Below are 27,067 nucleotides of genomic sequence, written 5' to 3'. Positions count from 1 at the left end.
GCCATGATGGCCACCAGGGGCCCCTTTTATAAAATGGCTTCCTTATGTCACCTCGGAACCCCGGCACCGAACTTTTGAAAGGTCGCCCATGGCTGTGGGTGGCTGACTTCAGCTCCAGGCCGGCGTTGCCTGCACAGATGCGTGCTTGGCCGCAAACTCTGGTCCCCCCGAAAGGTTGATGTGGTGGACTACGTCTCCATAAGGAAAGGATCCAACCACTCCATTATTTTGCTGTTGCCGAGATGAGAATGTTTGTGGAGGCTGACTGGAAAGATCTGTAATTACTCCATGGGGGAATAGTTGCGGCCCCACATACTTGGTCAAGATGGATAATTCCTAGAGACGTGGGAGCGTCTGAGGCCTCCCGTCCCACCGCGGTGCGCTCACCGGCAAGCAGTGAGGGCGTTTGACTCGTTTAGAGTAAATCAGCCGCGGTGCCTTTTCTTCTGGAACTTTTTTTTTTTTAATTTATTTTTGTATTCCCCATACAATTGCAACCCCCTTATTTTGACCCCAACCCCTCCTTTCCCCGACCCCCTTCTGGAACTTCTTGTGTGAGGAACCCCAGTGCCTCGCTGACTTGAAATGCTCTCTGCGCCCCAGCCATGAATTCAGACGTGACGAGGAAGCCAGGGTGACGGCCGCGTGTTTGGAATCCTGAGCCACTTTTTAATCCCGCAAAGTCAATTAACTGCATTGATTTTTCTACCTGTCAGGTGGAGTTAGCCCAGTGGAAGCCCTGATCCCTGCCTCCCGCCTACCCCCCTCCCCACCAGCTCCCAGAATTCCCACCACGGTTACTAGCTAACCTTCTTTTCACTAATCACTTTCCACCTGGAAGCTCAGTGCCTTCCACACCTGTTAACGTTCTGCAGACACTAGATGCCTTTGGGGGCCCATGTCTGCCTGCTCCCCTTATTCTAGATGGGTGCTCTGTCTGATGTCTGCTTGTTTGCGTGATTTCTCCTTTGTCAACAGCCTCACAGCTCTTGTTAAGATTCATTTTGTTGTGGCTTTACATCCTTTGATGCCTCCTCTCTCTCTCTCAAGCAGTTCAGAGACCATTCACAAATGCAAAACAGCAAGAGGAGGTTAAGTAAGGACACCTGGCTACCTGTGGCGACTTCAATTTAAAATCATTTAAGTTAAGATTTTTCCCTGTAACAAGGGCTCGTCAGCCACGTGTGGCTGGTTTTCAGCATGGCTAGCAATAGAGGACGCACTGCCGTCGTCACAGAATTATCCCAACACACACACACACAGCTGCTCCTACAAGAGCTGCTCAAAATACCACAAAACATGCAGCAAAATGTCTTGCTTTTCTCCAGGGCAAATCTTGAAGCTTCTGTCATGTTTCCAAGGCTCAAGGCTTTTATAAAGCAGGGCAGGGAGGTGACTGGCCAACGATGCCCCGTGCTTTTGCACGGAAAATCATACGTGGCACGAGTACAAGCTACGCTATTGTGTGCGAACTCTGTGTACAATAGACCTTGGCAAAGCTGGCTTATTGATCAAAATGAAAATGACCGCTATGCTTGTCCCTTTTGAGCGTCAGACACTGGGGTTTGCCCACTCGGCCCCTGGCCAGGGCTGCTCTGCCACCTGTTTTAGTTTTCGTTTGGAAGCCGCATCCACTGAGTGTTTGCTGCAGGAGCAGGCGGCCATCACGCCGTTAAGGAGGGTCAGCTGTGCCCTCTTCTCTCTCCCCTGCAGGGGGGAGGCGCTTGTGTCCTGCCTCGCTGGCTTTTTGGCCCAGGTGTGCTGTCTTAGGAGCGTCTGCGCAGCCACAGTTCCTGTCTGTTTCCTTCACATCCCTGTAGCGTCTGGGGGGAGGGAGAGTTCTTTTTTAATATTCATTTTATTACATCTTTCTTAACTTTTAGAAAGAATCTGATTTCTCCCCTCCATGTTATCCGCGTAGTTCTCGCACAATCACAGCACCCGGGATCCATGTCTGCTGTCCCGTGTGCTCTTCCCTCCCGGTTTGATCCCTCCCCCTGCCCTGCTACCCACCCCCTCAGGAGGGGGAAAGTCTTGAATAGTAATAGTTCCGCCTCCAGCGGAGGCACAGGGCTCCTGGCCCGGGGGAGCTGGGCTGTCTCACCGTAGCTGGACCCCAAAGATGCCAGGACCAGTGCGCCTGACCCCAGCCCCTTCTGTGGGCGCAGCGGTAAGGAGGCCCTCTATGGTACCTTCCCGTGTTGGAAGAGGAGTGGCTTTAGGATTTGATGGGTGCAATTTTGGTTCCTGTGAATGTCTTCTGTGCCCAGCACTGTGGTTCGTGTTTCGTACTGTTCATCCTTACGGAACACCGTTAGGTGATCGTTGTTCTTGCTGTTTTCTCAACTCACAGGTAGGGAGACGAGGCTTAGGGAGGGTGTAGAGGCAGGACTGGACACGGTGCAGGTTTTCTGATATCCAGCAGACCGGGTAAAGGAGGAATCGGAGTCCTCAGTGGTTTTGCAGGGTTTTTATTGGGGTTCACCAGGCATATGGCAGGCAGGGGTGCTGGGGGGCCGGGAGGCTGGCAGGCCTGCCAGCCCCCAGAAAATCCTCACTCTATCCGGGCTCTCTCTGCTTCTCTTGGCTTCTGCTGCTGCTTTCTCAGCTTCTCTTTCGGCTGCTGCTGGCGTCCCCGTGACGCCGCCCTTAAAAGCCCAGTCTCAGCCCAGGTGAATCCCATCTACCTAGGCCCACACCCCAGTCCAGGTGCCGCCATCAGGCATGCATTCAGGACCGCGAGGATCCACCGTCTCTCCTGATGGCGGGAGGGCAGAAAAGCCTGACATTTTTCCTTACCCTACAGAGGGTAAGTTGGCAAACTCAGTGGGTTCCGGACACCAAGTGGTTTTTGAAATCTGGACTGTCTGGCTGTCTCTCTGCTTGTGATTCTAGGAGCTTTAGGACTAACGTTTAACAAGAAAGGACTCAAAACAGCAGCCTCAGAGCCGTTCGCTTGTAACAGGAGAACAACTTCCTGCCTCCCCCACCGGATCCTTCCCCCCAGTCTCAGCCCTAAGCATGATTCCTCCAACCTGTAGCTGCAGGGCGCACCCCCATCCCCTGCCCTGGAGGCGCCTCTCACCCACTCCTGCCCTCTAGTGGCCGAGTCAGTGTTTAATGCGTGGATTTTCCCCTTCCGGAATTCCCAAGGATGCGGAAGCCCAGCAAGGGAGGCTGAATCCACACAGTACGTCTTGCTGATGTGTAGAGTACGTGCGTGCAGAGATCATATTACAGATGCCTAGAGTGTGTGTCGAGTACATTAAATATACACAACTGTTAAATAATATGTAAACATGGCATGTAAGGGAAAGCATTTTAAAAATATAAATATGTATAAATACATATTAACATATCCTTGCAACATGTATAATTACATCAGATACACACTATATTTGTATAGATATTAATATAGTAAATGTGTGCACATATACATATGAGGTTGTATGTCAGCATATGTTAGTATAACCTGTTACTCTGGCTAGTTTGTTTTTGAATCTCACCACCCCACGTATTAACAGGAGGTTGATGTCCCGGAGTTTACTGAGCCACACATTGTTCTTGTTCTTACACGCACACAGCGACAGGCTCCCGGGCCTCGTTCCGCCTCCCGGGGTCAGAATGCCCAGGTAGACCAGGTGGACGCGTCCCATCTGGCTCTGAGCTTCAGTTTGTCTTTGTGTCTCAGTCTAATGAGATGAGCCCCCATTTCGTTGGGGGGGCAGGGGAGGCCGGGTGTTGAGTAACTGAGCCTGGCGTAGCTCAGGGCTGCCTGACCAACCAACGGCCGCATCCGCCTGCTTCTCTGGGAAGGGATCTCCTGGCCCCGACCAGAGCCAGGTCTGCGTCCTGCTGAGGGGCGGCCTGGGGTGCCCGGCACTGTCAGCCGTGGTTAGGGCCTGTCTCTACAGCAAGGCCGTCTGCCCACTGGAAATCCACCCGTGGACTTCGTGTTGGCCCTGGGGTGGGGGTGAGCGGGGGTTCATCCTGGTGACCTTGCCCCACCTGCGCCTGCAGCTGTGAAAGTGTTTCTTGGCCCTCGCGCCCTCATCTGTGGGGAGGAAGTCCCTCCCTCACTGCCAGTGGAAGTGGGAGGTCCCCAGGTCTCCCCTTGCCGACTCGAAAATATCTACATTGCACCCTTTGAATGAACCAAAGGCCTTTGTGTGCTGAGCAGCATTCCCTTTTGAAAGTTTGGGGGTCCCTTGTTACAGTACCAGATCAGAGCCACGTACCCACACACCCAGTCGAGACGGTGTCCTGTCTCCTTGTGCAGACGTGCGGTGCATAGTCCGAATCAGGCTGTTCTGGCTCAGACAGGGGCTCAGACACGGCTGAGACATCGGCTTGAGCCCTGAGCTGTGAGGAATATGAGTGTGAACCCCCATGCTCTGGGGGAAGCACACGCATCTTTGCCAGCGGGTCTGGGAGGCTCTGGCCCTCCCCTGTGTGCCTGGGTCAGCCGTTCTGCCCTCTGGGTCACGGTCCCATCCCCGCCCCCCATGCCCGGATCTCCTGGACTTCGTCAATCACATTTTCTCTTCTCAAGAACTTCCCACAAAATCTTCGTTTCAGGCTCGGGGCTCTCGGGAGCAGAAACCTTGATTTTGAGGCTGAGTCTGGCTCCTCACAAGTGTTTGCGGGTAGAGCGGGTTATATGGGCGTCCCACTGCTAGTGTCCCTGTGCTGATGGCACGACACGAAGATCCTGTGCGTGGACGGGGCAGAAAGAAAACATGAGACCAAACTAAAAAGATCAGAAAATGTTCCTCTTCGTCTCTTACAAAACACAAATCGAGTTCTTTGTCTGCAGCACGACTGGGGTGATTTCCAAGTCTCCTTCCGGCACTGAGATGCTGTGAGGGTGCAGAGGGGTCGTGAGGGGCGATGCCGTGTGACACGGGAGGGGGTGGGGGGGACATTTCCCTGCAGATTTCGCTGCTAATGCTGTGCTTTGCCCCCAGGGAAGGCCGATCCAATGCCCAGCTCAAAGATTACCAAAGAATCGGGGACGTCATGCTGAAAAACATCCAGGGCATGAAGGTGAGCGCGGGGCCTGGCTGGGGCGGCCAGGGCTGGGCAGCCAACACAGCCAGGACACACCTGTCCCCCCTGATGATTTTATTGGGAAGCATAAAGGAAAATCCACTCACTGTGGGGGAAGCAGTTTTAGTACTTTTTCTCTTCAGAAGTTCTGTGTTGTAACCCAAGCAGTAGGTGTTTTCTGTGACCAGGTCATTTAAAACTTAAAAATTATGCAAACAAAACATTTTTTAGTACAAGGAATATTTCACCTTTGGCTTCTGGCAAGCTTGGAGGTGTGTGGGGATTCCAGTTGGTTCTATGACCCTAAGTGAGCGCACAGTGTGTGTATTTTTAACCATCCGGCCACCTCGCCAAGCTACCAGAGAATCCAGCATGTTGAGATGATGCTCTACCTCATTTTTTTAAATCTGCCCATTTCTTTTATCTGAAGTTGGTTTTTTTTTTTTTAAAGATTTATTTATTTATACAAGAGCCAGGGTACAGGCTAGAGGCATGGGAGGGTGAGAAGATTCACCAGAGACAGAGTGGGGAGCAGAACAGGCAGACTGACGAAATACACTGCTGAGGGGAGCAGCGGGCAAGAAAGGAGAGGTCTGCTGTGCCATGTGGATTTCTCCCTGGCTGGCCGGGGATCGAACCTGCGCTGCAAAGGCTGTGGATAGCTTCACAGCGCTGAGCTCAACCCGCTGCGCCACTGGGGGGGCCTTATCTGAAGTTTTCATTGTTAATTCATTCATAATTGCTTTCCTCTAGAAAGTTTTAATTCGCACAATTTATCTTTCATCTCTCAACTGTCCAGGGCTTAATTTTCTTAACTGGCAAGTTAAGAGCAAGGTAATACCCCCCTGGAGGTCACTTGCTCATACTGCCAGTATTTCATTCTGTCCATCCATTCATCTGTCCGTCCGTCTGTCCATCCATCTAGTACTTGCTGAGCACCTGCCACATATATGGCACTTGCAGAATAAAAATCACCACAGGGGTTTGAAGCAGTTCCCAAGAACTTGGCTAAGTTGTTGGGCATTTCATTGTTTCCCCTGAGAACCGAGGCAGGACAAGGAGGAGGTGGGGGGGCTGCTACTGGGAAAGCTGGAACCTGAGGCGACTCAGGAGGTTGCCTGTCCGTCTCTCCCCTTAACAAAGACCAAGCCCTCTGGCTCTCACTTGCTTTTTTCACTATATCCAAAAAGCAAAACTCCCCTCTTGGGGCCAGATCAGAGAGACGCCTGGGGGCCAGTGGGGCTGTGGATCCTATGCAGATGCGGAGGTGGCGCAGGAATTATCTAAGATGTTCCGCACATGAGTATTTTTAATGCCATCAGAAAGGCTGAGGCACAAAACTCAGATCTGACAGTAGTAGGCGTCGTTTTACTTCCCATGGCGTTTATTAACCTTACACTTAATTACACGCTATAATGTTTATTAATGTTTTTATTAACTGATCTATTTTAGAGCAATATTAGGTTCACAGAGAAACGGAACAGGAAGCCATGCCCCGCCCCGCACCCCCGGCGCGGACATCTGCGCGGGTGCGGGACACGTCACACGTGATAAACCCTTCTCCGTGCGTGTCTCAGCCAATCGGGGCCCCACAGGGAGTCACGCTTGGTGCCGGGCATTCTGTGTGCCTGGCGACGCGTGCACCGTGGCCCGGTGCAGGGTCCTGGGCATCACCCCGGCTCGCCCCGGCCTCCCTGCTTTCCCCAGGCCCTGGCATCCTCTCGTCCCTCTCCCTCTAGCTTTGCCTTTTCCAGAACGGCACAGAGTGGGGATCCTGTGCTATGTAACCTCTCCGCTGTTAAAAATGCCCCTTTCCGTCTCTTCCGTGACGTGCTCGTGTCACTTCCCAAGTGATCTCCCGCATCACGAGCCCCTCTTCCCGCCTCCTGCACTTCCTCTCCGCCCCACTGGCTTCTCACCCCGTCTCATGGGGTCCCTTCACGTGAGGGGCTGCGGTGGGGGCTCCCATCTGCTCTGTTCCCCTCAAAGAGCCTGCGATTCCTCTGGAGACACCTGGGACACCCACCAGCAGTTCCGCCCTTGGGGACGGTCCCCAGAGGTGTCCCAGCCGCCTTCAAGGTCTTCTCCGGACCGTGTGCCACGTGCCGCACTCCCGGCCCCTCGCTGGTACCCAGCGCCCCGGGCTCCTAAAAATACACCCGATTTCTGCTGCGAGCACGTCTTTCTACTTGGTCTAATGAGTTGGCATTTTTGCATTCAGTGCTGGCATTTTAGTTACTGAGCTGACGCCACGAGCATTTATAGCATGAAGCTCTGTGTGAGCAAAATAAAAATAGAGGCTTGGAGGGCCGCTGAAAGCCTTTTGCAAATTGTTGTTTTTTTTTTTTTTTTAATTGTGGTTGTTCGTGTTGGTTTTAAAGAATTTTTATGAGGTGTAAAGGGGAACAGCAGAAAGTTCTAGAGATGTAGAAAGCCAGGTGAGCGCTTCTGTCCACAAGGCTGAGTGATCTTGCAGTGCCTTCCCCACCCCCACCCCCACCTCTCCAGGGGCCCTGAAGGGGAGCTGTCAGTAGCTTCAGCCCCACTGGCTGTTCCAGGCCCTCCCCCAAGGGGGACGGAGGACTCCAATCCCTGCCTGAAATCCACTTTTGGCAAGAACACTGCTAAGTCAGTTGAACCAGAACCTCCCCCCATGGATATCCCGTCACCCTTGAAACTGGGTCCTCATCCCTCCACGCTCCACCCCCACCCCCAAGGTGTCTGAATACCTGGCCTGCCTTCTGGGCTGGGGACCCCGATCCCTGCCTGGAAGTCAGATACCCAGGTCATGAGCTCTCGCCCACGCTGTGCAACTCCAGCTACAAACATCTGCCCAGAGGCACAAAGGCTCAAAACGCACGGAGAGAAGGGCCCCCCTTCCATCTCAAGCCTTCTCTTGCCGCCCTCACTGCACGCCCGCTCCTGTGTCTGTCCCTCGTGACCTAGAGATGGGGGGAAATTGTAGGTGTGGGGTCCCTGCAACAGGATTTTACTATGGGGGAGAGGGGCTCGGCTGCAAACGCAGCGGACACGTGAGAACATGCAGCCAAAATGCAGGGGCAGGAGCAGGGGTCAGTGGATGGAAAATTACTAAGAGAAAACAGCAGGGGCCGGGGAGGCTCTGGCTAAGGGCTCCAGCAGGAGGCTTTGCTGAAGGCAGGCCAGGGTATTTGGACACTTCAGGGGGGTCGGGGGTGGAGCCCGAGGGATGAGGACCCCAGTTTCGAGGGTGACCGGATATCCACGGGGGGAGGCTCCGGCTAGGCTGACCTAGCCGCGTTCTTGCCGAAGCTGGACTGGGCGAGGCCCGCACAGCCGGCCTGGGAGAAGGCTCCGGGCTGAAGCCAGTCTAGTCAAGCGAAGGCTCTTGCTCCGACCCCAGCGGCCCCGGGCCCGTCTCTTGTACCCCACTGCCCGGAGCCGGCGGGCAGGAGGCGCGTGCAGAAGCAGCTGCTGTGCGGGGCTTTCTAGACGGGCGCGCGCTCTCTGTGAGGGGTGCGGGGGGCGCTGGCCTGCTGGAGGCCGCGTGCCATGTGGAGGAAGCCACCCGGGAGCTCCTGTTCGTGCTCCCGCCGCCTCGCTGGTGTTTTCAGAAAGCTCGTGCCTCACCAGCACGTGCGGCGGCGCCCGACGACGCTGGCTCCTGAGAGCGCTGGCGAGAGACACAGTCTTGGCCCCGGGGAGCGAGAGGACTCCTCCGGGGCCCGCTTTCCTTTTACCTCGTTCCCTTCAAGTCGCGGCTCCGGGAGGCCGCACACTGCCCGCACCTCCCCTGCTCCAAGTCTCCCCGCTGCCCAGCGCCTGCGCGGAGCTGCCTCTTGCACCCTGAGAACCGGCCTGAAAGTGACGGGATGAAATGGTGAAAGCGAAGGGGCCCCCCGCAGGCAGGCCTTCGGGTGGGGGGCCCAGGCCTTCGGGTCACTGAGGGGCTCCCCGTCCTGTGTTCTCCCCCCAGCCACTGGTGGCTCACCTGTGGAAGCACAGCGAGGCCTTGGAGGTGCTGGAGACCAGCATCCGGAGCTCGCGGCGGCTGGAGAACGTGTGCAGGGACTTCGAGCTGCAGAAGGTGTGCTACCTGCCGCTCAACACCTTCCTCCTGCGCCCGCTGCACCGGCTCATGCACTACAAGCAGGTGCTGGAGCGGCTGTGCAAGCACCAGGTGCCCAGCCAGGCCGACTTCCGGGACTGCCGAGGTGAGCGCGGGCCCGGACGGGGCAGCCCTGCCTTGTGTTTGTGACCTCTTGATGGCTCCCCAGGCTCACCAGGCCCTCCGCCTCTCTCCTTCCGCTTCACATCCATTTCCCCCGTTGGTCCTGGGTGGTTCGGTGCACGGAACCCGGAGGAGCTCCCTAAGAAACATCCCCTCCAGGAAAGCTTCCTCTGCCCTCATGATGGAAAACCATCACCCTCCGGGCACCGCCAGGGAAATGACCTGTCCGTGCCCCTGCGTGTGGCTGCTGGGTGCTGGCCACATGCCTGCCCTGCTCATAAGCCCTTCCCCGGTGTTGAGGCTTAATCTTCATGACAACCCAGGAGGCAGGGGTGACATCATTTCACAGAGGGGGACAGCTGGGAACAGGGGGGTTAAGGAACCTGCCCAGGGTCACAGCAGAAAAGCAAATAACTTGGGACCCACCCCCAGAGCCCAAGTGCTTGACCACCCCCACCCCAGGGTGCTGCGGTGTGCATCTAGCCCCAGGGCCGTGCACTGGCCAGGCACCTAACGTCATGCTTTACTCCTGTAACGACCCCACGAGGTAAGAGTTGTCCCATTTTACAGCCAAGAAGACTGAGGTCAGAGGGGTCAGGGGTGTCCTCAGTTAGCAGAAGGCAAGAGCTGGCCTGTTAGACCGCGCTTCCCCGCGCACCGGAACTTGAACCTGAGCTGCTGTCTCGGGTCATCCGTGGTCTGTCGCCTGCGCTCTCTGGCCCGGCCTGATCCCAACTAGAGCCTCCCCAAAAAAGAAGCCCTTCTTTGCCCCAGATTCTTTTGTGGCTACTTGGTGCTCGCTGGGCTCTGCTCCTTCCAGGTAACAGCAGGGAGCAGAAAAAGATCTGCCCGGGGAGGGGACACCGTCCAGGCAGTGGATCTTCCCGCTTCCTCTCCTGTCTGCCAAGAAGGGGCTGTTGTGGCAGGACAGCTGAGCCCTGTGGCTGGGACGGGTCATGTACAGTGGAAGATGCTTTTGGGAAATCAAAGCAAAGCAAACTGATTGAATCACTCAACGCTTATGGAGAAGCAGAACTGTGTCCTTTAGACCGACAGCGTCTAACAGTGCGGCTGGGGGGCGGCGGGGGGCTGGGGGGCGGGACTTGGAGACCCCAAGGCAAGAGACCCTTGCTCGCTGTTAGTGCTCAGAGACCCCGCGTGTTCCCTCCGTCAGCGGCCTTGGCAGAGATCACGGAAATGGTGGCCCAGCTTCACGGTACGATGATCAAGATGGAGAATTTCCAGAAGCTGCATGAACTCAAGAAGGATTTGATTGGCATCGACAATCTTGTGGTCCCGGGGCGGGTGAGTAGCCTGCTCTCTCGCGTGCGTTTACAGGAAGCCACACAGGTGACACTTCAGTACCTTTGGAGTCACCATCCCCCCCCAGGGGCGCCTTCCATCCAGAGGGCAGCCCGGCGAGGGCCCCAGCCTAGCCTCGCCCCGCCATGTTAGGAGACCCGCGGAGCGCCCCCCGCTGCCGCCTTTTCCTCTTCATTGGCTGATCTGCTTATTCTTTTCTTCTGAGGATCGAGGTAGCTTCTTTTAAGTTGAGGTGAATGGAGACAGAAGATTAAATTTTTTTTTTTTAAGATTTGGGTAAAATGGTGATTTCAACAGTGCGTGCAAAATGTGTTTTTCAAAGATGCAGTTTTCTTTTTTAAAGATTTATTTATTTATTTATTTATACAAGCACTGGGTACAGTCAGAAGCGCGGGAGGGTGAGAGAATTCACCAGAGCCAGAGCGGGGAGCAGAGCAGGCAGAAGGACCGAAGCACACTGCTGAGGGGAGCAGCGGGTGGCAGGAGAGGTCTGCGCGCCATGTGGGACCCTCCTCTGGTGGCCGGGGAGCAGCCGGGGATCGAACCGGCGCTGCAGAGGCTGCGGGCAGCTTCGCAACCCAGCGCTCAACCGCTGCGCCACCGGGGAGGCCCAAAGATGCAGTTTTCTGGTCTTGGTTTTTTTAGGAACTAAAATAACATGTAGCCAGAAAAGGATTCCTGGAGAGATGCTGGTTTACTTGAGCGCTGACCCTCCCAGCACCGTCAGCGGGCAGCGCTCATTCTTGGGGACCTGCATACCCCGCTGCCAGCCGCTGGGGGCACGCAGCCCAGCAGAGGCACCAGGGACCTCTCCCGGTGCTTGCGAAGCCGCTGCCCTTGCCAGGGACTCAGATGAGTTGCCGCATCTCGCTCGCTCTCCGGGATCCGTCTCCTCCGGCACCCCCATTTCACACGGCAGCTGACCTTTGAACAACACAGGGCAGAACGAAGTGAGCTCCCTTCTGTGTGAATTGTTTTCAGTAACTTAGGTTGGAAAACCTTTTTGAAGATTTGCCACAATTTAGACATAACTTGATGAACCTCATAGCCTAGAAATACCAAAAAAAAAAAAAGCCATGAGCACCCGAAATCCATGCAGGCGACAGTCACCACTTCCAGGCCAGGCGAGGCCGAGCCGCGAAGTGGAGAGAGATGCAAGCAGACGTCATGGCAAGGAGGCTCCTGGTAGCTAAGTCTTAGGGGAAGCCAGAGTTACCTGGGCACTCCCGGCTTCCAGGAGCTGCAGCCCTCCCCACTGCACTGCCGAGCGTCAGCTGTATACACCGCCCAGGTTTAGCATGCGCTCGACCTCCTGATCCCTGATCCCCGCCACCTCCTTCAGACGAGTATCTCGTCGTGGGGGCCACTCGGTCTTACCTGCGGCAGCTGCCCCAGAACCCCGATCTGTGTAACTCGGGAAGATGGGGACCTACCCTGTGTGTTGGGGTTGTCAGGAGTTACGTGGTAGGCGCTGGGTGTGCATGGAAGCTGGGGCTTGCTTGGGCCTTGCTGGTAGAAATGCCGTAGGCACGAGCCCATGGCCGCCGCCTTTCCTCCAGGCCCAGCCCTGCGGAGGCTTGAGTGTCATCTCCGCTTCCCTTTGGGTGTGAGGAAATACTTAGCTATTATGCTGCGGGGCTCACAGCACCTGTAAGGAGCTCCTTGCTTCGAGGAAGGTTTCCACGGTCCTGTGGAAAGCATATCGGACCTAAGGAAGGTGGGCCTGGGCTCATTCCCACCTACTAGAATATTCTTTCCCTTCTGCAACATGGGGACCTGATCCCTTCCCTGCCGGGTGTAAGGATCAATCGAAATGTTCTGTATCCAGCGGACACAGCAAGTGTGGCTGCCCTTCCCCCGCCCCTCATGTGCAGCTTCGACTAACGGTTCTCAGCAGGTTATGGGTCACAGCATATTCTAGAAGGCCTCGTACGCATGTAGCCAAACACGGGCCCTGCCACCCACCATCTACCTGGGCAAGTTTCTTAAGTCATCTTGCTCCTCAGTTTCCTTTTCTGTAACATGGGGACCATGTCCATTCAGCTCACGCACGCAGGATCAGCACCCAGGATGTGCCCAGTTCACCCACGTGCTAAATCAAGTGGGGGGCATTATTTATTAAGGGCTATCAGACTTGGGGTGCTGGTTCCTCGCAGCAGATTTGACGCATTTCCAAAATCTGACTCATCAACCTGCTTCACCTCCATTGTGTTTTTGTTTTTTGGTCAAGTCAACCTGGAATAAAATGGGGAGGAGGGGTCTGAGACCCCCGGGGAGTGAGTGCTGGGGAAGGGACACTTCACACCCCTCGGCCAAGGGATTCCCACGCATTCATCTTCTTTCTTTTCACGGAGACTGGCATGTGGCTGACAGCATGATGCAGGCTTCATTGATTACAGCTTTCATGGAAGGATTTTAAATTACCAGGCACTCTGGTGGGCAGAGGAAGGCTCTGGTGGGCAGAGGAAGGCCCTGGCGGGCAGACGAAGGCTCTGGTGGGCAGAGGCCGGCTCTGACAGGGAATTACAATGCTGAGAGCAGAGCTGAGCCGACCAGGGCCCCTGTGCGCCGCCGCCCCTGAGACCTGCCGCCAAAGCCCTCGCTGCCTTCCTGGCAGAACCCCGCTAACTCCTGCCAGGGCTAGTGTGCCCTGGTGGCACTCGCCGCTGGCACAGTGCTAGGCCCGACTGCTTGGTCTGTGGCCTCTGAGTGTTTCCTGTGACTGGAGCCGGTGGGAGCAGCTGCCTTGAAGGGCGAAGAGGCGCCTGGAGGCAGAGCACAAACGAGCAGTGACTGCGCGCATGATCCCGCCGTCTCGGCGAGGCAGCACGCAGGTGTGAGCAGGTGTGAGCGCGGCACTGCCCGGCACCGGCCACCTCTGGGTCTCTTGTCCCCGCAGGAGTTCATCCGCCTGGGAAGCCTCAGCAAGCTCTCGGGGAAGGGGCTGCAGCAGCGCATGTTTTTCCTGGTGAGTGGCCGGAGCTTGTACTCATCGTGACCGCGATCTGCGGGCCTGGCCACTGGGCCGGGGCCTGGCGGGGGGCGGGCAGGAGCCGGCTGACGGGTTGAGATACTGTTGCAAACACTTTCTGCGCTTGGTGGTTGCAAACGAGCCGCTGGTCTCAGCGCCTGTCCTTGCTCCCGCAGTTCAACGACGTGCTGCTGTACACGAGCAGGGGGCTGACGGCCTCCAATCAGTTCAAAGTCCACGGGCAGCTCCCCCTCTATGGCATGACGGTAAGTACTTGGCAGGCACTTGGCAGGCACGTTGGGGGCCCTTCCCCTCGGGGTGCCTGCAGGGACTAGGGCCAGTGACAAGAACAGTGGGGATAAATATGGCAGTGGGGGACTTGCAGGTGCTCCGGGAAACCTGGGGGTGCTGGGGCTCCCCTGGGCCCCCTCCCAGACCTGGTTTCCCCTCCAGCACGAGGGAGGAGCATGTAGGCATGTTCCTTCTAGAAGCAGGTGAAGAGGAAGCCGACAGGGCCTGTGCTGTGAATTTGCATCACAATGCGGGGCCAGGAAGATATTCCTCACCTTGCACAAGGGACTGGGGGTGGGGGGGTTCCTCCAAGTGTGCTGGTGCACAGGGCTCTTCTGCAGCCTCTGGTTGGCTGCTGCAGACAAGGGGCCACGGGCACAGGGCTGCTGGCCTAGCGCACCCCACACTCCACAGGAGAAGCAGAGGGGAGCTCGGGGACTGTCAGAACCGTTCAACGTGCTGAACTTCTGTTCGTCCCCCCAAACTTCTGACTTGCTGCTGTCCTCAGCAGGGGCTCCTGCCCCCCCCCCCTCCCAGTAACCACTTCTCCGCAGCCTGGGCCTGTAGGCGGCCTAGTGGACACGTGTAAACGCACTGGGCGTCCCGTTCACACTATGAACACTTGCCCCACAGATCGAGAAGACGGAAGACGAGTGGGGTGTCCCCCACTGCCTCACCCTCCGCGGCCAGCGGCAGTCCATCATCGTGGCCGCCAGGTACCTCTCACCCCCCCCCCCGCCCCTGACCCTTTGACCTGCCGCCCCAAGACCTGACTGACACCCGTATCCTCCTCAGTTCTCGGTCCGAGATGGAGAAGTGGGTGGAGGACATCGAGATGGCCATCGACCTGGCGGAGAAGAGCAGCGGCCCCACCCCCGAATTCCTCGCTGGCAGCCCCCCTGACAACAGTGAGTGGGGGGCCAGTCCCCAGGGGGCTCCATGGGCCCACGCGCCGCGCACTGCAGGCCTGTTACCCGGGGCCTACGCTGTGTTTAAAGCCGAACATCAAGGAACTTCCTTTTCCTAACAAATAAAAAGCACCGAGACAGCGTGCGGGCGCGGGGAAGTCCTGCTTGGGGGCCAGCGCCGGCACCTGTCGTACAGGACGGCAGCGTCTGGGAGACAGCGAGGGCGCCCACTCACAGACGAGCACTGGGCCTGGGGGCGCTAGGGGGTCCCGGCAGAAGAGCTGGGGTGGGGGCACCCCTGGGTGGGCCCTGACCAAGCAGAGGGCAGTGCGATTTCCTGCTCCCTGGGTACCCGGTGTCCCCCAGGGCCAATCTGAGCCCCCCAACCTTCCAGCTCCAGGGAGGGGCCGGCACAGGGCCCTTTCCTGGTGAGCAGAGACCCCATGTGTCGCCCTTGCGCCTCCAGAGTCCCCCGAGGAGGCGGGGGTGGCTGACCAGGAGTCGGAGGACGACCTGAGCGCCTCGCGCACGTCGCTGGAGCGCCAGGCCCCGCACCGCGGCAACACCATGGTGCACGTGTGCTGGCACCGCAACACCAGCGTCTCCATGGTGGACTTCAGCGTGGCCGTGGAGGTAGGCGGGCGGGGCGCTCCGTCCCCGGGGGGAGCCCCTGGTGTATTTGGCGTGTGCTGGGGGGAGTAGGCCCCCAAGTGTGGGGAGGGAGCCCTGCGCTCACCTGGCCTCGTGTGACATGTGGACTCTCACGATGTTGCAGAGGTGCCCCCCCCCCCGTTTCACTGTCAGGACACCCCTTTTCCCGGCCCCTTCTGTGAGAGTGGGAGAGGCAGGCGGGGCGCAGCCGAGTCCCCTTGGCTCAGCAGCCCCTCCCCCCAGCCACGGCCCGTGTCTGCTCCCGGCCGCTTTCCAGCCTAGGCCGCGTCGTCCCGGCGGACTGAGCAGCGCAGGGGCAGACATGGACCGTCTTCCTGGCCTAGCGGTCGGCTTAGGTGGGGGCACCGACGACTGACCCAACAAGCGCTTTTAGTTCCTGGGACAGAATAAAGTAGACTCAGGAAGGATTTCAAGTATTTTTTTTTTTACTGTGGTGAAGTGGCCCATTTAGCAAACAATTTCGTTACCGTGAACAATTCAGTGGCCGTAGTCACGTGGAGGCTGACCCTCACCACCGCCTCCTCCCTGCCGGGCCCGTGTTGTCTTCCTGGCTGGAGAGCCCCTTCTCCCCTTCTGGCTGCCTGGGAGCGCGGGCGCCAGCAGCTCTCGGGAGGGCCTGTCAGAGCCGAGCGCGCGGCTTTCTGTCCCGGGGAGGAGCAGCCCGCAGCGTCCCGCCAGGGCCACTAGATGGCGGCCAGGAGCTGCAGGCGGGGCTGGGGTACCCAGAGCGGCTCCTCCCCTCCCTGCTGGGAGCAGACGTCTCCCTGCTGACACCACCACCTGCAGAACCCTCTGGGGAGGCTCCTTGCCGCGGTGATGCCACCGCCCTGGGCGTGCACACGGGCCTTGCACACGCAGCGCTCTGCCCTCTCCGTGTCCACAGTGGCCTTCCCCCCGGCCCTCTGTCCCAAGGGCCCACCCTTCTCCAGCAGGATGTCCTCTCAACAGGACCTCTGCGGGGGCCGCTCAGCCCGACCAGACGACAGGAACTCCAGGGTTTCTCCTTATGCGTTTTCCTGTCCGTCACAGGCAACCTCTTCCCAGAAGCACCTGTGGGCCCAGCGCAGGTGGGGAGCCACCCAGGCACCACAGTGAGGGACGCAGGGGTACCCCGTGCCTGTGTCATGTTCCTCACGGGCCTATTTGTCTTTCAGAATCAGCTGTCGGGAAACCTGCTGAGGAAATTCAAAAACAGCAACGGGTGGCAGAAGCTGTGGGTGGTGTTCACCAACTTCTGCCTGTTCTTCTACAAGTCGCACCAGGTGAGGGCCGGGTGGGCAGGGTGACCCCCTCCTGGTACCCCTCCCTTGAATCACCTGTCCGGAGGGTCCTGCTACGGGCCTTGGGGAGCCCCTCAGTTGGAAAGGGGGGGGCTTGCAGCCGCAGGGGGGACCGGGCGACCGTAGCGATGGCCGGGGCTCACCAGGGTCTGTGGCCCTCCCTGGCAGGACAATCACCCCCTCGCCAGCCTGCCTCTGCTCGGGTACTCGCTCACCATTCCCTCGGAGTCGGAGGAGATCCACAAAGATTACGTGTTCAAGCTGCATTTCAAGTCCCACGTGTACTACTTCAGGGCCGAGAGCGAATACACCTTCGAGAGGTGAGTGTCCGTCTCGCCTCAGCGGGTGGCAAAGGCCCCTGGCAGTGCTCCCCGCCGAGGGCCTGGATGCTGCCCCTGCTAGCCCCGCCAGATGCGGGGAAGAAAATGTGCGCCGAGACCTGGGGTGACGTCCATGTTTTAGGTGTACTGAGGTGGGGGAGCCCCCCAGCGCCTAACCTGTGTGCTCTGCCGCCCGTGGCAGCTGCGGAGCCACTGTGCTCGTGACCGTGCGCATGCGGGAAGCCCCATCGGGCGCCCTTGGTCGAGGGGCTGCTGCAGGAAGGGGCAGGCCCAGGGGCAGCTGTGTCCACGCAGCCATGCGGTGAAGTGGACAGAGCCGGGCTATCACCGAGTAATTCTTCCAGTCTGAAATTTCAAGTAGAAACTCAGGGCCCCTGGGAAGTGCTCTCCTGTGGCAGGTGTCACTGACCACCACGGGGTGGTGGGGGGCTGCCACCCCCAGGGAGGTGCTCTCTCCTGGCCACGCTGCAGGACAGGCCTCACTGCTACTGACCCCACCACCAGGGTTTCTCACGGATGGGCCGCTTCTGAGCCGGGCGCAATTCCGAGTGGAGTCTGTTCCATGGACAGGGTTGGTAAAAACCAGTAGCACCTCCCACGGCACCCCAAGTACTTCGAAGACTCACTGTTCGACCAGTGAGCCCAGGAGCCATTCTCTGGTCTGCTCAGGACTGAACTTGAGGGTTCATCTAAGTGGGGTTCTTGTTACCTAGAAAGAACTGTGATTAGGGACTCTGTAACTAAAGCAGGGAGCTGGGGACACCCCAGCCTTTCTCGGCTCCATACAATGAGACCAGAAAGTTGGAGGGGGGAGTTCTGCCTGTGCACTGACTGTAGGGTGTGCAGCAGCACCCTGGGCCTCCACCCAGTACATGCACCCTCTACTGTGGCGATGCTAGATAGCCCCAGGGTCCCCCCAGGTACTCAAAGGCATAAAACGGAGGTCCTGCGAAGATGTCGGGCCACCCCCTTGTCTGTGAGACAGATCGGGGAGCAGTTTCCTCAGTAGAGAGCACCACTGTGGTCCTCAGGCGGTTCCTCAAGCACCCCAGAAGAACCCTCAGCCCTGCTGCATGGGACCCGGCGTGGGTGCTAAAAACTCTGTCACAAACCAGAAGAGTCGGGCGGGGGCCGTCACCGCGCTCTCTCGTTTCAGGTGGATGGAGGTGATCCGAAGTGCCACCAGCTCGGCCACCCGGGCCCACATGCTGAGTCACAAAGAGTCGCACGGGTACTGATGGCGGGACGCACGGCACGGGCGCGGCGGCTTTCCCGGGAGACGTGGCCTGCCTTCTGTGTGACCACGGCCTAGCCTAGTAAAATGACCGCCTGTCCGGGCTCCACAGCCACGCGCGCCCGTCTCCGCAGAACGTGTTCTCACCTTGTCTGTCCCGCTGTTCCCGCCGCCTCTGAAGGAACCGTGCTCCCCCCGCCGTGCTGGCGGCGTCCGGCCGTCGCCCCGCGGCCGGCTGTTTTTAGCTTGTGCCAGTGTTAAAACGTGGTCCTCGATCTAGTGCCAAATGACAGCGGCTCCTCCCCGGCTGCCCCCGGAGCCTGCAGACACGTCCGTTCACCCGAGACACAGGGCAAGTGCTCCCTTTTTCTTAAAGAGACTCCTATTTTCATTTATAGGCTGCTGCGTTTTAAAAACTGGACTTTGCAGTGTTGGCAATGCACCTGGCACAGTCTTAACGCAACTGAGATCATTTTCAGATTTCGTTTTTTTCAATCTTTCTACTTTTATAATACTAGGTTAGTGGGACTGACTTCCTTGACGAATAAGCAATCTGCAGCCCCGACACTCCACTTTGGGGTTTGGTGTTCCCACCCAACGCTGGTGACAGCCCTACTTCTTGGTGCAAGTTGACCAAATGTGTTGCCGTGATTCCTATTTGCAAACTGTAGCGGGCGGTTTTCTGTGCAGAGAAGCGAAGTCCAGGGCCACGGGGGGCCGCCGCCGTGCCGTGCGTGGTGTAGACAGTGGGACGATATTGAGCTGTGGTGTGTTGCTGTCTGTTTCACAAGCATGAAATCCTGTATGTCAGTAATCAGGGCCATTTGTGGTGTTTCGTTCCAGGGAGTAGTTGTGAGCCGACCGAGGCGTGCGGGCGCCCGCGGCCGCGGCTCGACACGGCTCGTTCAATAGTAGTGTATATCGTGCCTGTTCAGAGCTACCTTCCTCTCTCCTGTAAACTCATTCCTCCGTGCATGGGGTTGCACATCGTGGCCGCCGGCTCCGCAGGGGACACGGTTTCTAGGACCTGCAGGGCCCAGGACTCCAAGGCCACCTGCCCCCGGTGACCGGGCGGCTGCCGCGCCCTTCCTGCCCGAGGCCCCTCCGAGGGGCGGCCGGCCCCGCGGTCCTCTTGCAGTGCCCGGGGCCTCGGGTGGGAAGGCCTGGCCCCGACGGCTGTGGAGCTGTGGCTGGTGACCATGGAAACAGTGTACAAATGGACCAGTAGCTTGAGATGTGTTAATCATTTGCCTTACAACATGTACCAGATGGTTTTAAGTACTAACAAAAGGGAATAAAAATACCTCACGCCACAATCCAGCATATTGAAGTTTAAAGGCAAAACAAGCCACCTTGTCTCCTGTCTTTCTTTCCCTCTAATGGGGCGGGGGGGGGGGTCGTTCACCAGGGGTGGGGGCAGCGGTGAGACCAGATGAGAGCGGCATCGCCTGCTCGCGGAGACCAGGCCAGCACCACCCTCGGGGAAGCTTGCTCCTGGCCGCCTCGGTACTGGGGAGGCTGGACGCTTAAGACATTTAAGCCCCAGGGCCGCGAGTGAAGCAGAGACGGCAGGGCTTCTCCCACATCAGGGGTGCAGGACGCACTGGACCCCAGGGGCGGGAAAACTCCCAGAATCACCTGTCCCTAAATCCTGTGGCCCGCACCGGGCAGCTCCGTGTCTCTGAAGGCCGCCAAGCCATGCCTACCTGTGGCCAGCACCCATTTCCGTAACGTCAAAACACCCAAGTCCCAGTCACGTGGGCAGCGGGGAGCAGTCCCGAGCCGCCAGGAACAAATGGGGCTTCGGCGACACCCCTGCCCCAGGCCCTGCAGGTCACAACAGACCCCCACAGACTGAGCACTTGCAAATGACAGACAAACTTACCTCACAGTTTTGGAGGCTGGAGTCCAGGCCCCAGGTAGACCCTCTCCCTGCATCTCTGTCCTAACGTGGAAGGGGGGTGGCCCTCGCCTTCATAAGGTCTCAGCTCCGCTCCCGGGGCCCCCCCATGATCAATCACACTGGGGGGGTCAAGACCGCAACCTAAATTTGGGGGTCATCAGAAACTGAGAAACCCCCCACTTCTGGTACCTTCTACACATGAAATGACATTACCAAAAAAAAAAATCACTTTTCTGTGAATTTTATTGACCCTGCACGTTACAGTACCTGTGCCTCAGAACACGCCGTGCGGCACTGCCCGCTTATTGCCATAGTTTATAGCCAAAATACAGAAGCCGTATTTTTAAGGGAAGGGGATATATAAAAAGCTTATAAAACAGACCATGTATTTTTGCCAAAACAAAAGGTACAAAATACTACAACAAAGAACTGAGCTAGACACATCACGAAACCAGCTTGAGAACAAAACCATCAGCCCTGGGCAGTTACGTGGCCCTTGAGACCACGCGGCCAGGGGGCAAAGCCCACGGGGGCCGCCTCCCTTAGTGCCACTGGTGGGGATTTCAGAAAGACACAAACCACCAGGCAGCCAGCCCGCCCCCTGGAGAACCGTCTTCCCCCAGACTCACCAACTGCCTGCAGCCCCCAGGGAGACAAGCCCGGACCCTCAGGCTGGGACCCAGGGACCAGGCGCAGGTAAGCCCACTCCATCTCAACGGCTGGGCCTGCTGGCCGCCAACAGGGGTCGCCACTGAGGCAGGGTCTGAAGCCCAGGCACACGCCTCCTTCACCAAGGACTGTTCCTGGATGGACTGAGCTCCTCAGCTAAGCACAGAGCTGCTCGTAACACAGCAACAGCTGAACGTGTCTCCACAGAAAGGACAAACTGGAAGTGATGGCAGGACGCAGCGATCCACTTTTAAAATCCAACCCCACCACCTCCACCCCAGGAAGCTAATGCCACAGAAGACATTTCCGATACGCCCTGGAAGGGTCTGCACTGACCTCTGCCAACCTCTGAGAGGGCCTCGGCTTGGGGGCCCTGTGGCAGCAGTGTCTGCTGGCGGTTCACACTGGCCTGTCACCAGGGCCCTCCAGCTACCGGCACGACCTCTGCTCGTGGTTTCTGCATCTAGTCCTCACGCTGCTACCCACTGGCAAACTGAAGGAAGCTGCTCTTAGAGTCAGCAGCAGCTCAAGCGGGCGACGCTGCTTCACTGCTCTAGCGGTTCCCCTCCTGCGCTGGGCGCAGCAGCCATCTCCGGCCTCCTCACCTGACGCAGAACACGCAGTAACAGGGTGAGCACCTTGGATTTCACTGGCTTCACATTCTTGCTGCAGAACAACACGTGCGCTAGGAATGAGCCGTCCCATGCGAGCTAGCCGCCTAATCAAAAATGGATCCCTTAGAGAAATCAGTAATTCAACCCAAATCTACTTCTGTTTAAAAATAAAGGGGAAAAAAAAAACATTTTAGAGTAGAAAATTAGCCTCCATGAACAAGTCTCAATAACACCTGGCATGCACAGGCCTCTGCCCCTCCCCCTGCACCTTCCAGGCCCCAGGCGGGCTGACCCAAGTCACCCAGTAATGTGCTCGCGTTCCAAAGTCCTTTGTCTCCCCCCTCAGAGACTGTACTCCACAACACATGCACAAATGAGCCTCCACGAATACGAGAGACCGCCACCTGCCCTCAGATCAGCCTGGGTTTGCTGCAGGAACTCCAGCCCCACGGCCACGCCGCTGCACAGACCCTGGGGACACACCGGTGGTGGATTTGAGCCTCGCTGCAAGAAGACCCGTGCTGGCCGGCCCAGAAACCCAGAGACCACGGCCCCCTTGGCCAGCAAGGCCCCAGCAGAGGCCCAGAAACACACACCTGGTGGACAGGCCACCCGATGGGCCGCTCTGAGAACAAAACCAAGCTCGGTCGAGGTCCTGGACAGGGGGGCGGCTGCACCGGGCAGCGCCGTACAACACCTGCTACGTGAGCGCTGCTCCGTGAGCATGGACACTTGTCCCGGGGCCTTCCCAGGCGTCCAGCACACGTGAGCGTGCACACGCAGCCAGGCGCTGCCCTCGACACGCTTCAAGGAGAGTATGCGAAATGAGTGTGTTATAAAATTTATTCGTGTAAGCATTTCAGACAGTTTTTAGGTGGGCAAGATGATATGCAGATTTCACTAAGAGGCGCAACAGAAGATGGTACGGACAGAAGGGGGTGGGGCGCAGGGGTGGCACGGCTCCAAACAAACGCTGGACGACAGCTCGTCATTGAGGGGGAACTTGAAACAATAATTTAAAGCTTCATGAGGCAAGATATGTTCCAATTGAAAACACAAAGAAACAGTACCATCGAGGGAGCGGAAACCAACTTCTAAGTGTACCGAAAGGGCTGCAGGGCAAACGAGAGGGGAGCTGTGCATCTGCTGAGGTACAAATAGGAGTGTTCCAGGAGAGGGACATGAATTATTATGAATGGCAAACCCTGCAAATACAAAATAAACCCAAATCACTGGTCACATAATTCAAAATTTACAGGTAATAAAGGCAAGGCGATAGACTCAAGTTATGGCCTGTCAAATATTTACTCCACCGACAGTATCTACAGAAGCACTTGGCCAGTTTGTACACAGTGATTCCTTACGCACGCCAAAAGGTTCTGTAAAAATGACGCTATATACAAATCTGTACACAGATCCACCGGGGTGACGCTCCACCTCCCCGGGGGGAGGGGTCAACTTAAAGCAGGTACCTGAGGTTTCGATTCTTCAGTTGCCGTATCATGATCCCAAATATACATTTCAGGGTTTGCTTTTGTTTTTAAAAGACACTTTCCTTGATATGTGCACTATGGTTAAAATTAAAAACAGGAATAATAAAATAAAATGATCGCTTCAAGGGGCCAACCCTCCCAGGCCATCCGGCCTGGAGACATCATCTGGCCTCGGCCCGGCCGGCGAGGAAGACCCTGAGGGTCCCGGCTGGGGGCTGCCCCCCAGCGGCACGCCTGCCTCTTCAGCGGAGTCGGCAAAGGCTCTCGTTGACTTTTAAAAAGGAGGAAGATGAAAAGAAAAAAGGAAAAACAAAACCCCAAATGCCAAAGGAATTTCAGTGGGTTGAAGTTCCTCCACCACTTAGAGAATATCTAGGAAAAAACAAAAAGAGAAAGAAGAAGAATGTAAATGTCAGTTCTCTAAACCCAGTGCAGAAATCCCACACAACAGCCCAAATCCCTTTTCACAGACATGAAAAAGCCATAAAAAGTGGAGCAAATTTCACATGGGTTCCTGGAAGAATTCATGAAATTTAAGAAAAATTCTAATTCCAACACAACTTTTCATGCAGTCAGAAGTAAACAATCTTCAACACCCAGTGACAGATTCTAGGGACAGACACACGGCTGGGTCCAGAGTGCGTGCAGAAAACCCCTGCTGACCACAGAAACACCGACGCGTGTTCAACTGATCTGCTTCTGAAAACTGTCTCAGATGCGTGGTCCAAGGTTCACTCACTCGAGTCATAGGTGCTGGGATTCACTTTTCAAGAAACACAGACGCCCGATCCCGGGGCGAGCTGGCGCCTCGTGTGAGGACCCGCCCCCCTCGCAGCTCGGACACAGACAGCGGCGAGACTGCCTCGGACCCGGCCGCGCCCAGCTGAGACCATCCACCGAAGCAACATGCTGGGAGAAAAACAGGCCCAGGTATAGGTCACATTGCCCGCGGTGGAAGCTTCCGATGGGGACACACAGGAAATGCTCTGGGGCCCCCAGGGCTACATGGACGCCCTGCGGAGACCAGGTCAGGACCCAGGATGCTGATGGCCAGGATGGCCAGGGAGGAGGGGAGGGTCACCTGCACGCCGAGGTGAGGGAACACCCCCTGACACAGTGAGTTCACACTGACAAGGCTGCGAGTGTCACGGACACCATGGCAAGGACCCGACGCGGAAACAATGCAAAGGCCTAGCTGACAACTGTCTGTGTTGCTTACATGTCTCCAAAATGGAGACATTTTGGATAAAGAGGATTAAAATATACAGAATTTCATCGGCTCTGTTGTTTCCTTTATTTGATGTGATTACTTTCAGAAGGTCATGGAGGGGCTCACGCTGTCCTTCTACCAGGCCCCAGAGTTGCGGGGAGACCAGTCAGGCACACCAATCACCGGGAATAATTTCAGAAAATTAGGGACAGAATGGGGGAAAGTGACACTCCAAAGCAGGAAAGAAAACCAAACAAGACACCAGTACTGCCGGCTCTGGTTCAGCGCTATCTGCTTGGTTCAAAGGTTCTTTCCAATGAGAAACAAATGCCACTGGAGGAAGGTAGAACGGCGCTAAATTATTTTTGTTTTTTTTTGTTTGTTGAGAAATCAGAAAAGTGGACCGTTAAGTAACCGAGGAAAGGCTGGTGTGACAACACTAGAGTCCAACAAGCAGTGAGCTGTGCTGGGAACGTGGCCGCAGACGCCCTGGACAGATGGCCACATCTGTCTGGGGGCACAGGGCGACGTTTCTACCCTGTTAACTTTATTCCCGTGATTCCTTAGCACCTAAGGGAGGAGAAGTAGAAGGTAACAACAGACTCCTCCTGTTGCCTCAAAGCAGAAGGCAGCCAAGTGAACAGTTTGTCTCCAGCCTGAAGTGGAGAGCTGGGGTGTTTTTTACGAAGGAGCCCGAATTCAGGAGAACGGCCCTCGTGTGTTGGAATGGGTCTTCTCAACCCCTTCTTTCGAGGCACTCATCACAGGGCAGCAAAGCGGCCAAAGTGAACCCACATGCCCCAAACTGCTTCACAGGCCCAAGAGTGCAGACCCGGGAAGACTCCAGCACACACCCCGTCAGGCCTCAGCCTCCTGGGAGGGGCTGCTGCCTGCACAATGGAAGGAGAATGCCACACCACCCAGCTGGTGCTTCAATGAGTGACGAAGGTTGGCAGTGTGGAGCAGCACTGGGGGTACAGGGCAGAAAGATGGCTCCCCCCCCAATGACTACACTTATGCTGGAGGGCAATTCAAGTAAACCCTCCACAAGGAAACGCCAAACACAAGCTGGGAACCCGGGGGGGGGGGGGCGGTGCACAGGCACGGGGACGACAATCATCACCTCCACCTGCTCCGCCCCAAGGCCACTGCAGGGACCCTGAGCCCCAGCAAGGCCGAGGCAGAGTCAAGACAGCTCAGCCACTCGAGATGCCCGTGTCCCCTCCCAGTGAGCTCCCAGCTAAAACATCTGGTGTTTCTGGACACTTGACTTGAAAGCGTAAAACCAAAGGGAAAGTCCGAAACATCTGGAGGGTAATTAATGAGGCTGCATCACGAAGAACAGGCTGGGATCGAGGGGCATTCAGCAGACACACAAGAGCCACAACTGTATGCAGCGCTGGGTCCTCACCGACCAGTGGATCCAGGCCCCAGCCCTGTTCCTGCTGAGTCTGACCTGATTCTGCTTCACTCCCAAGGCCTGGAGGGTGGCAGAACTGGGCGGAAGCACCAAATCGACAAAGGAAGCAGAATGAGCAAGGCCAGATGCCCGTGGGGAGCCATCGCCCTGGAGTGGGAGCCATTACCTCTGGAGCCGCTGCACCAGCTGGGCCACCATGGTGTCCGAGATGCCGGGGCAGGCCTCCTCTGCCAGGTAGATGGCCCCTCGCAGCTCCTCTATGGACCCCATGTTGCCCCCGCAGGCCTGGCTCTTCTCTTTCAACTGAAAACACACAAGAGTGTGATGTGCGTGAACAAGGGGTACCCCAGGGGACCCTCACTGACTCCTGCTGCCGGACGGCCTCTGGGTGCTGAGAACACCGTGTGCCTTCCCTGCGGGAGAGCAGAGGCCGCTTTCCTGAGCCCACTGTGGCGGTCAGTCCATTTCAACCTCCCCCTTTCACCAGAAAAGCAATTTCACATGACTTGTGTGGACCAGCGAAAGCTTAGCTCCTCATGGGAGCCACAGCCTGGCTCTTCAGACTCTGGCAAACCGCCATTGTGGTCCGGGGTGCTCTGTAAATGTTCTGTGTCGTCAAGAGTCCGACATCTTTCAAATGAAATCTCGCATCACCTGAGGCCAAGGGATCCACCTGCCCCAAGCAGGAGGCAGTTCGGGAGAAGGGGAAGAGCCCATCACGCCTGCACCTGGGCTTCCCTGAAGGCCTGTCTGTGATGGGGCAGCACCCCTGGTGGTACCCCGCCTGCCGGTTCGCAGACCCCCAAACTGCTAGTCCCACCGTCACAGCTGTGCCTAGCTCTACCCCCACTCCCGTTTCACCTCCCCACAAAAGTGAAATGGGGGTCTTACCTCTGCAAACAGAGGAGAAATAATTGTCGATAAACACTGAGAGAAAGGCCTCTTTGGGATGTCTTTCATCTGGGGGGGAGAAAAAAACCAATCAGAAGCACTCAGCAATCATGTTTCCCACAATCCCACTGGGTCAGCCCACGGGACCCCAACACATATCTCAGTGCTGTCTGCATTGCCCACCCATAGGCGACCGCAGCAAGCCACTCGCAGCCACGTGCAAAACCGCCAGCTGGGCTTCCGCGATGGCAGCACGCAGGCCGGGAGGGTGTTCCGTGCGAGTGGACAGCGCCTCCTGGCTCCCCTAGGCCCTCTGTGTAGGGGCCTCTCGGGGGCAGCCCTGAGCGGCGCCGACTCCAGGGGGCCACTGCCGTGATGGTGCCCTCAGTCCTATTTTTACAGCTGGCTCTGATCACTGAGCCTCTCCCCTCTGCTTACCCAAGCGGGACTGGCCTCTACACTCCCCATGCTGACTTCAGCCTTTCCCGCCCACCAAGGAGCCTCTCCTGTCCCTCTGCCTCGCAGAGAGGCCGTCGGTCCCCCGGGGGACAGCCACCGGCCCACACTGCCCAAGAACTGCCAGTGTTC

The 27,067-nt window shown here is 57.2% G+C and overlaps 2 protein-coding genes across 5 annotated transcripts in view; one reads left to right on the top strand and one right to left on the bottom strand.

Annotated features, from left to right (window-relative positions):
* Positions 1 to 19,651, top strand: part of FARP1 (FERM, ARH/RhoGEF and pleckstrin domain protein 1) — a 230,619-nt gene extending 210,968 nt beyond the window's left edge. For all 3 annotated transcript variants that reach the window (XM_054701688.1, XM_054701686.1, XM_054701687.1), the window contains exons 17-27: positions 4,968 to 5,046; positions 9,005 to 9,242; positions 10,434 to 10,564; positions 13,482 to 13,550; positions 13,730 to 13,819; positions 14,478 to 14,560; positions 14,640 to 14,752; positions 15,219 to 15,385; positions 16,579 to 16,686; positions 16,873 to 17,024; positions 18,202 to 19,651. In XM_054701688.1, the coding sequence (XP_054557663.1) occupies positions 4,968 to 5,046; positions 9,005 to 9,242; positions 10,434 to 10,564; positions 13,482 to 13,550; positions 13,730 to 13,819; positions 14,478 to 14,560; positions 14,640 to 14,752; positions 15,219 to 15,385; positions 16,579 to 16,686; positions 16,873 to 17,024; positions 18,202 to 18,283 (1,312 nt within the window). In that variant the 3' untranslated portion in view covers positions 18,284 to 19,651. The remainder of the gene's footprint in view (positions 1 to 4,967; positions 5,047 to 9,004; positions 9,243 to 10,433; positions 10,565 to 13,481; positions 13,551 to 13,729; positions 13,820 to 14,477; positions 14,561 to 14,639; positions 14,753 to 15,218; positions 15,386 to 16,578; positions 16,687 to 16,872; positions 17,025 to 18,201) is intronic.
* A 26-nt stretch (positions 19,652 to 19,677) lies between these two features.
* Positions 19,678 to 27,067, bottom strand: part of STK24 (serine/threonine kinase 24) — a 72,525-nt gene continuing 65,135 nt past the window's right edge. For both annotated transcript variants that reach the window (XM_037528766.2, XM_037528765.2), the window contains exons 9-11: positions 26,480 to 26,548; positions 25,755 to 25,891; positions 19,678 to 23,330 (exon numbers count right to left, since the gene is read on the bottom strand). In XM_037528766.2, coding sequence (XP_037384663.1) covers positions 23,294 to 23,330; positions 25,755 to 25,891; positions 26,480 to 26,548 — 243 coding nt within the window. In that variant the 3' untranslated portion in view covers positions 19,678 to 23,293. The remainder of the gene's footprint in view (positions 23,331 to 25,754; positions 25,892 to 26,479; positions 26,549 to 27,067) is intronic.

The sequence above is a fragment of the Talpa occidentalis genome, unplaced genomic scaffold (genome assembly GCF_014898055.3).
Source record: "Talpa occidentalis isolate TD23 unplaced genomic scaffold, MPIMG_talOcc4v2.1 talOcc4.5, whole genome shotgun sequence".
NCBI lineage: Eukaryota > Metazoa > Chordata > Mammalia > Eulipotyphla > Talpidae > Talpa > Talpa occidentalis.
The sequence above is the reverse complement of the archived record's forward strand: the minus strand, read 5'-3'. Positions and strand labels throughout refer to the sequence as shown.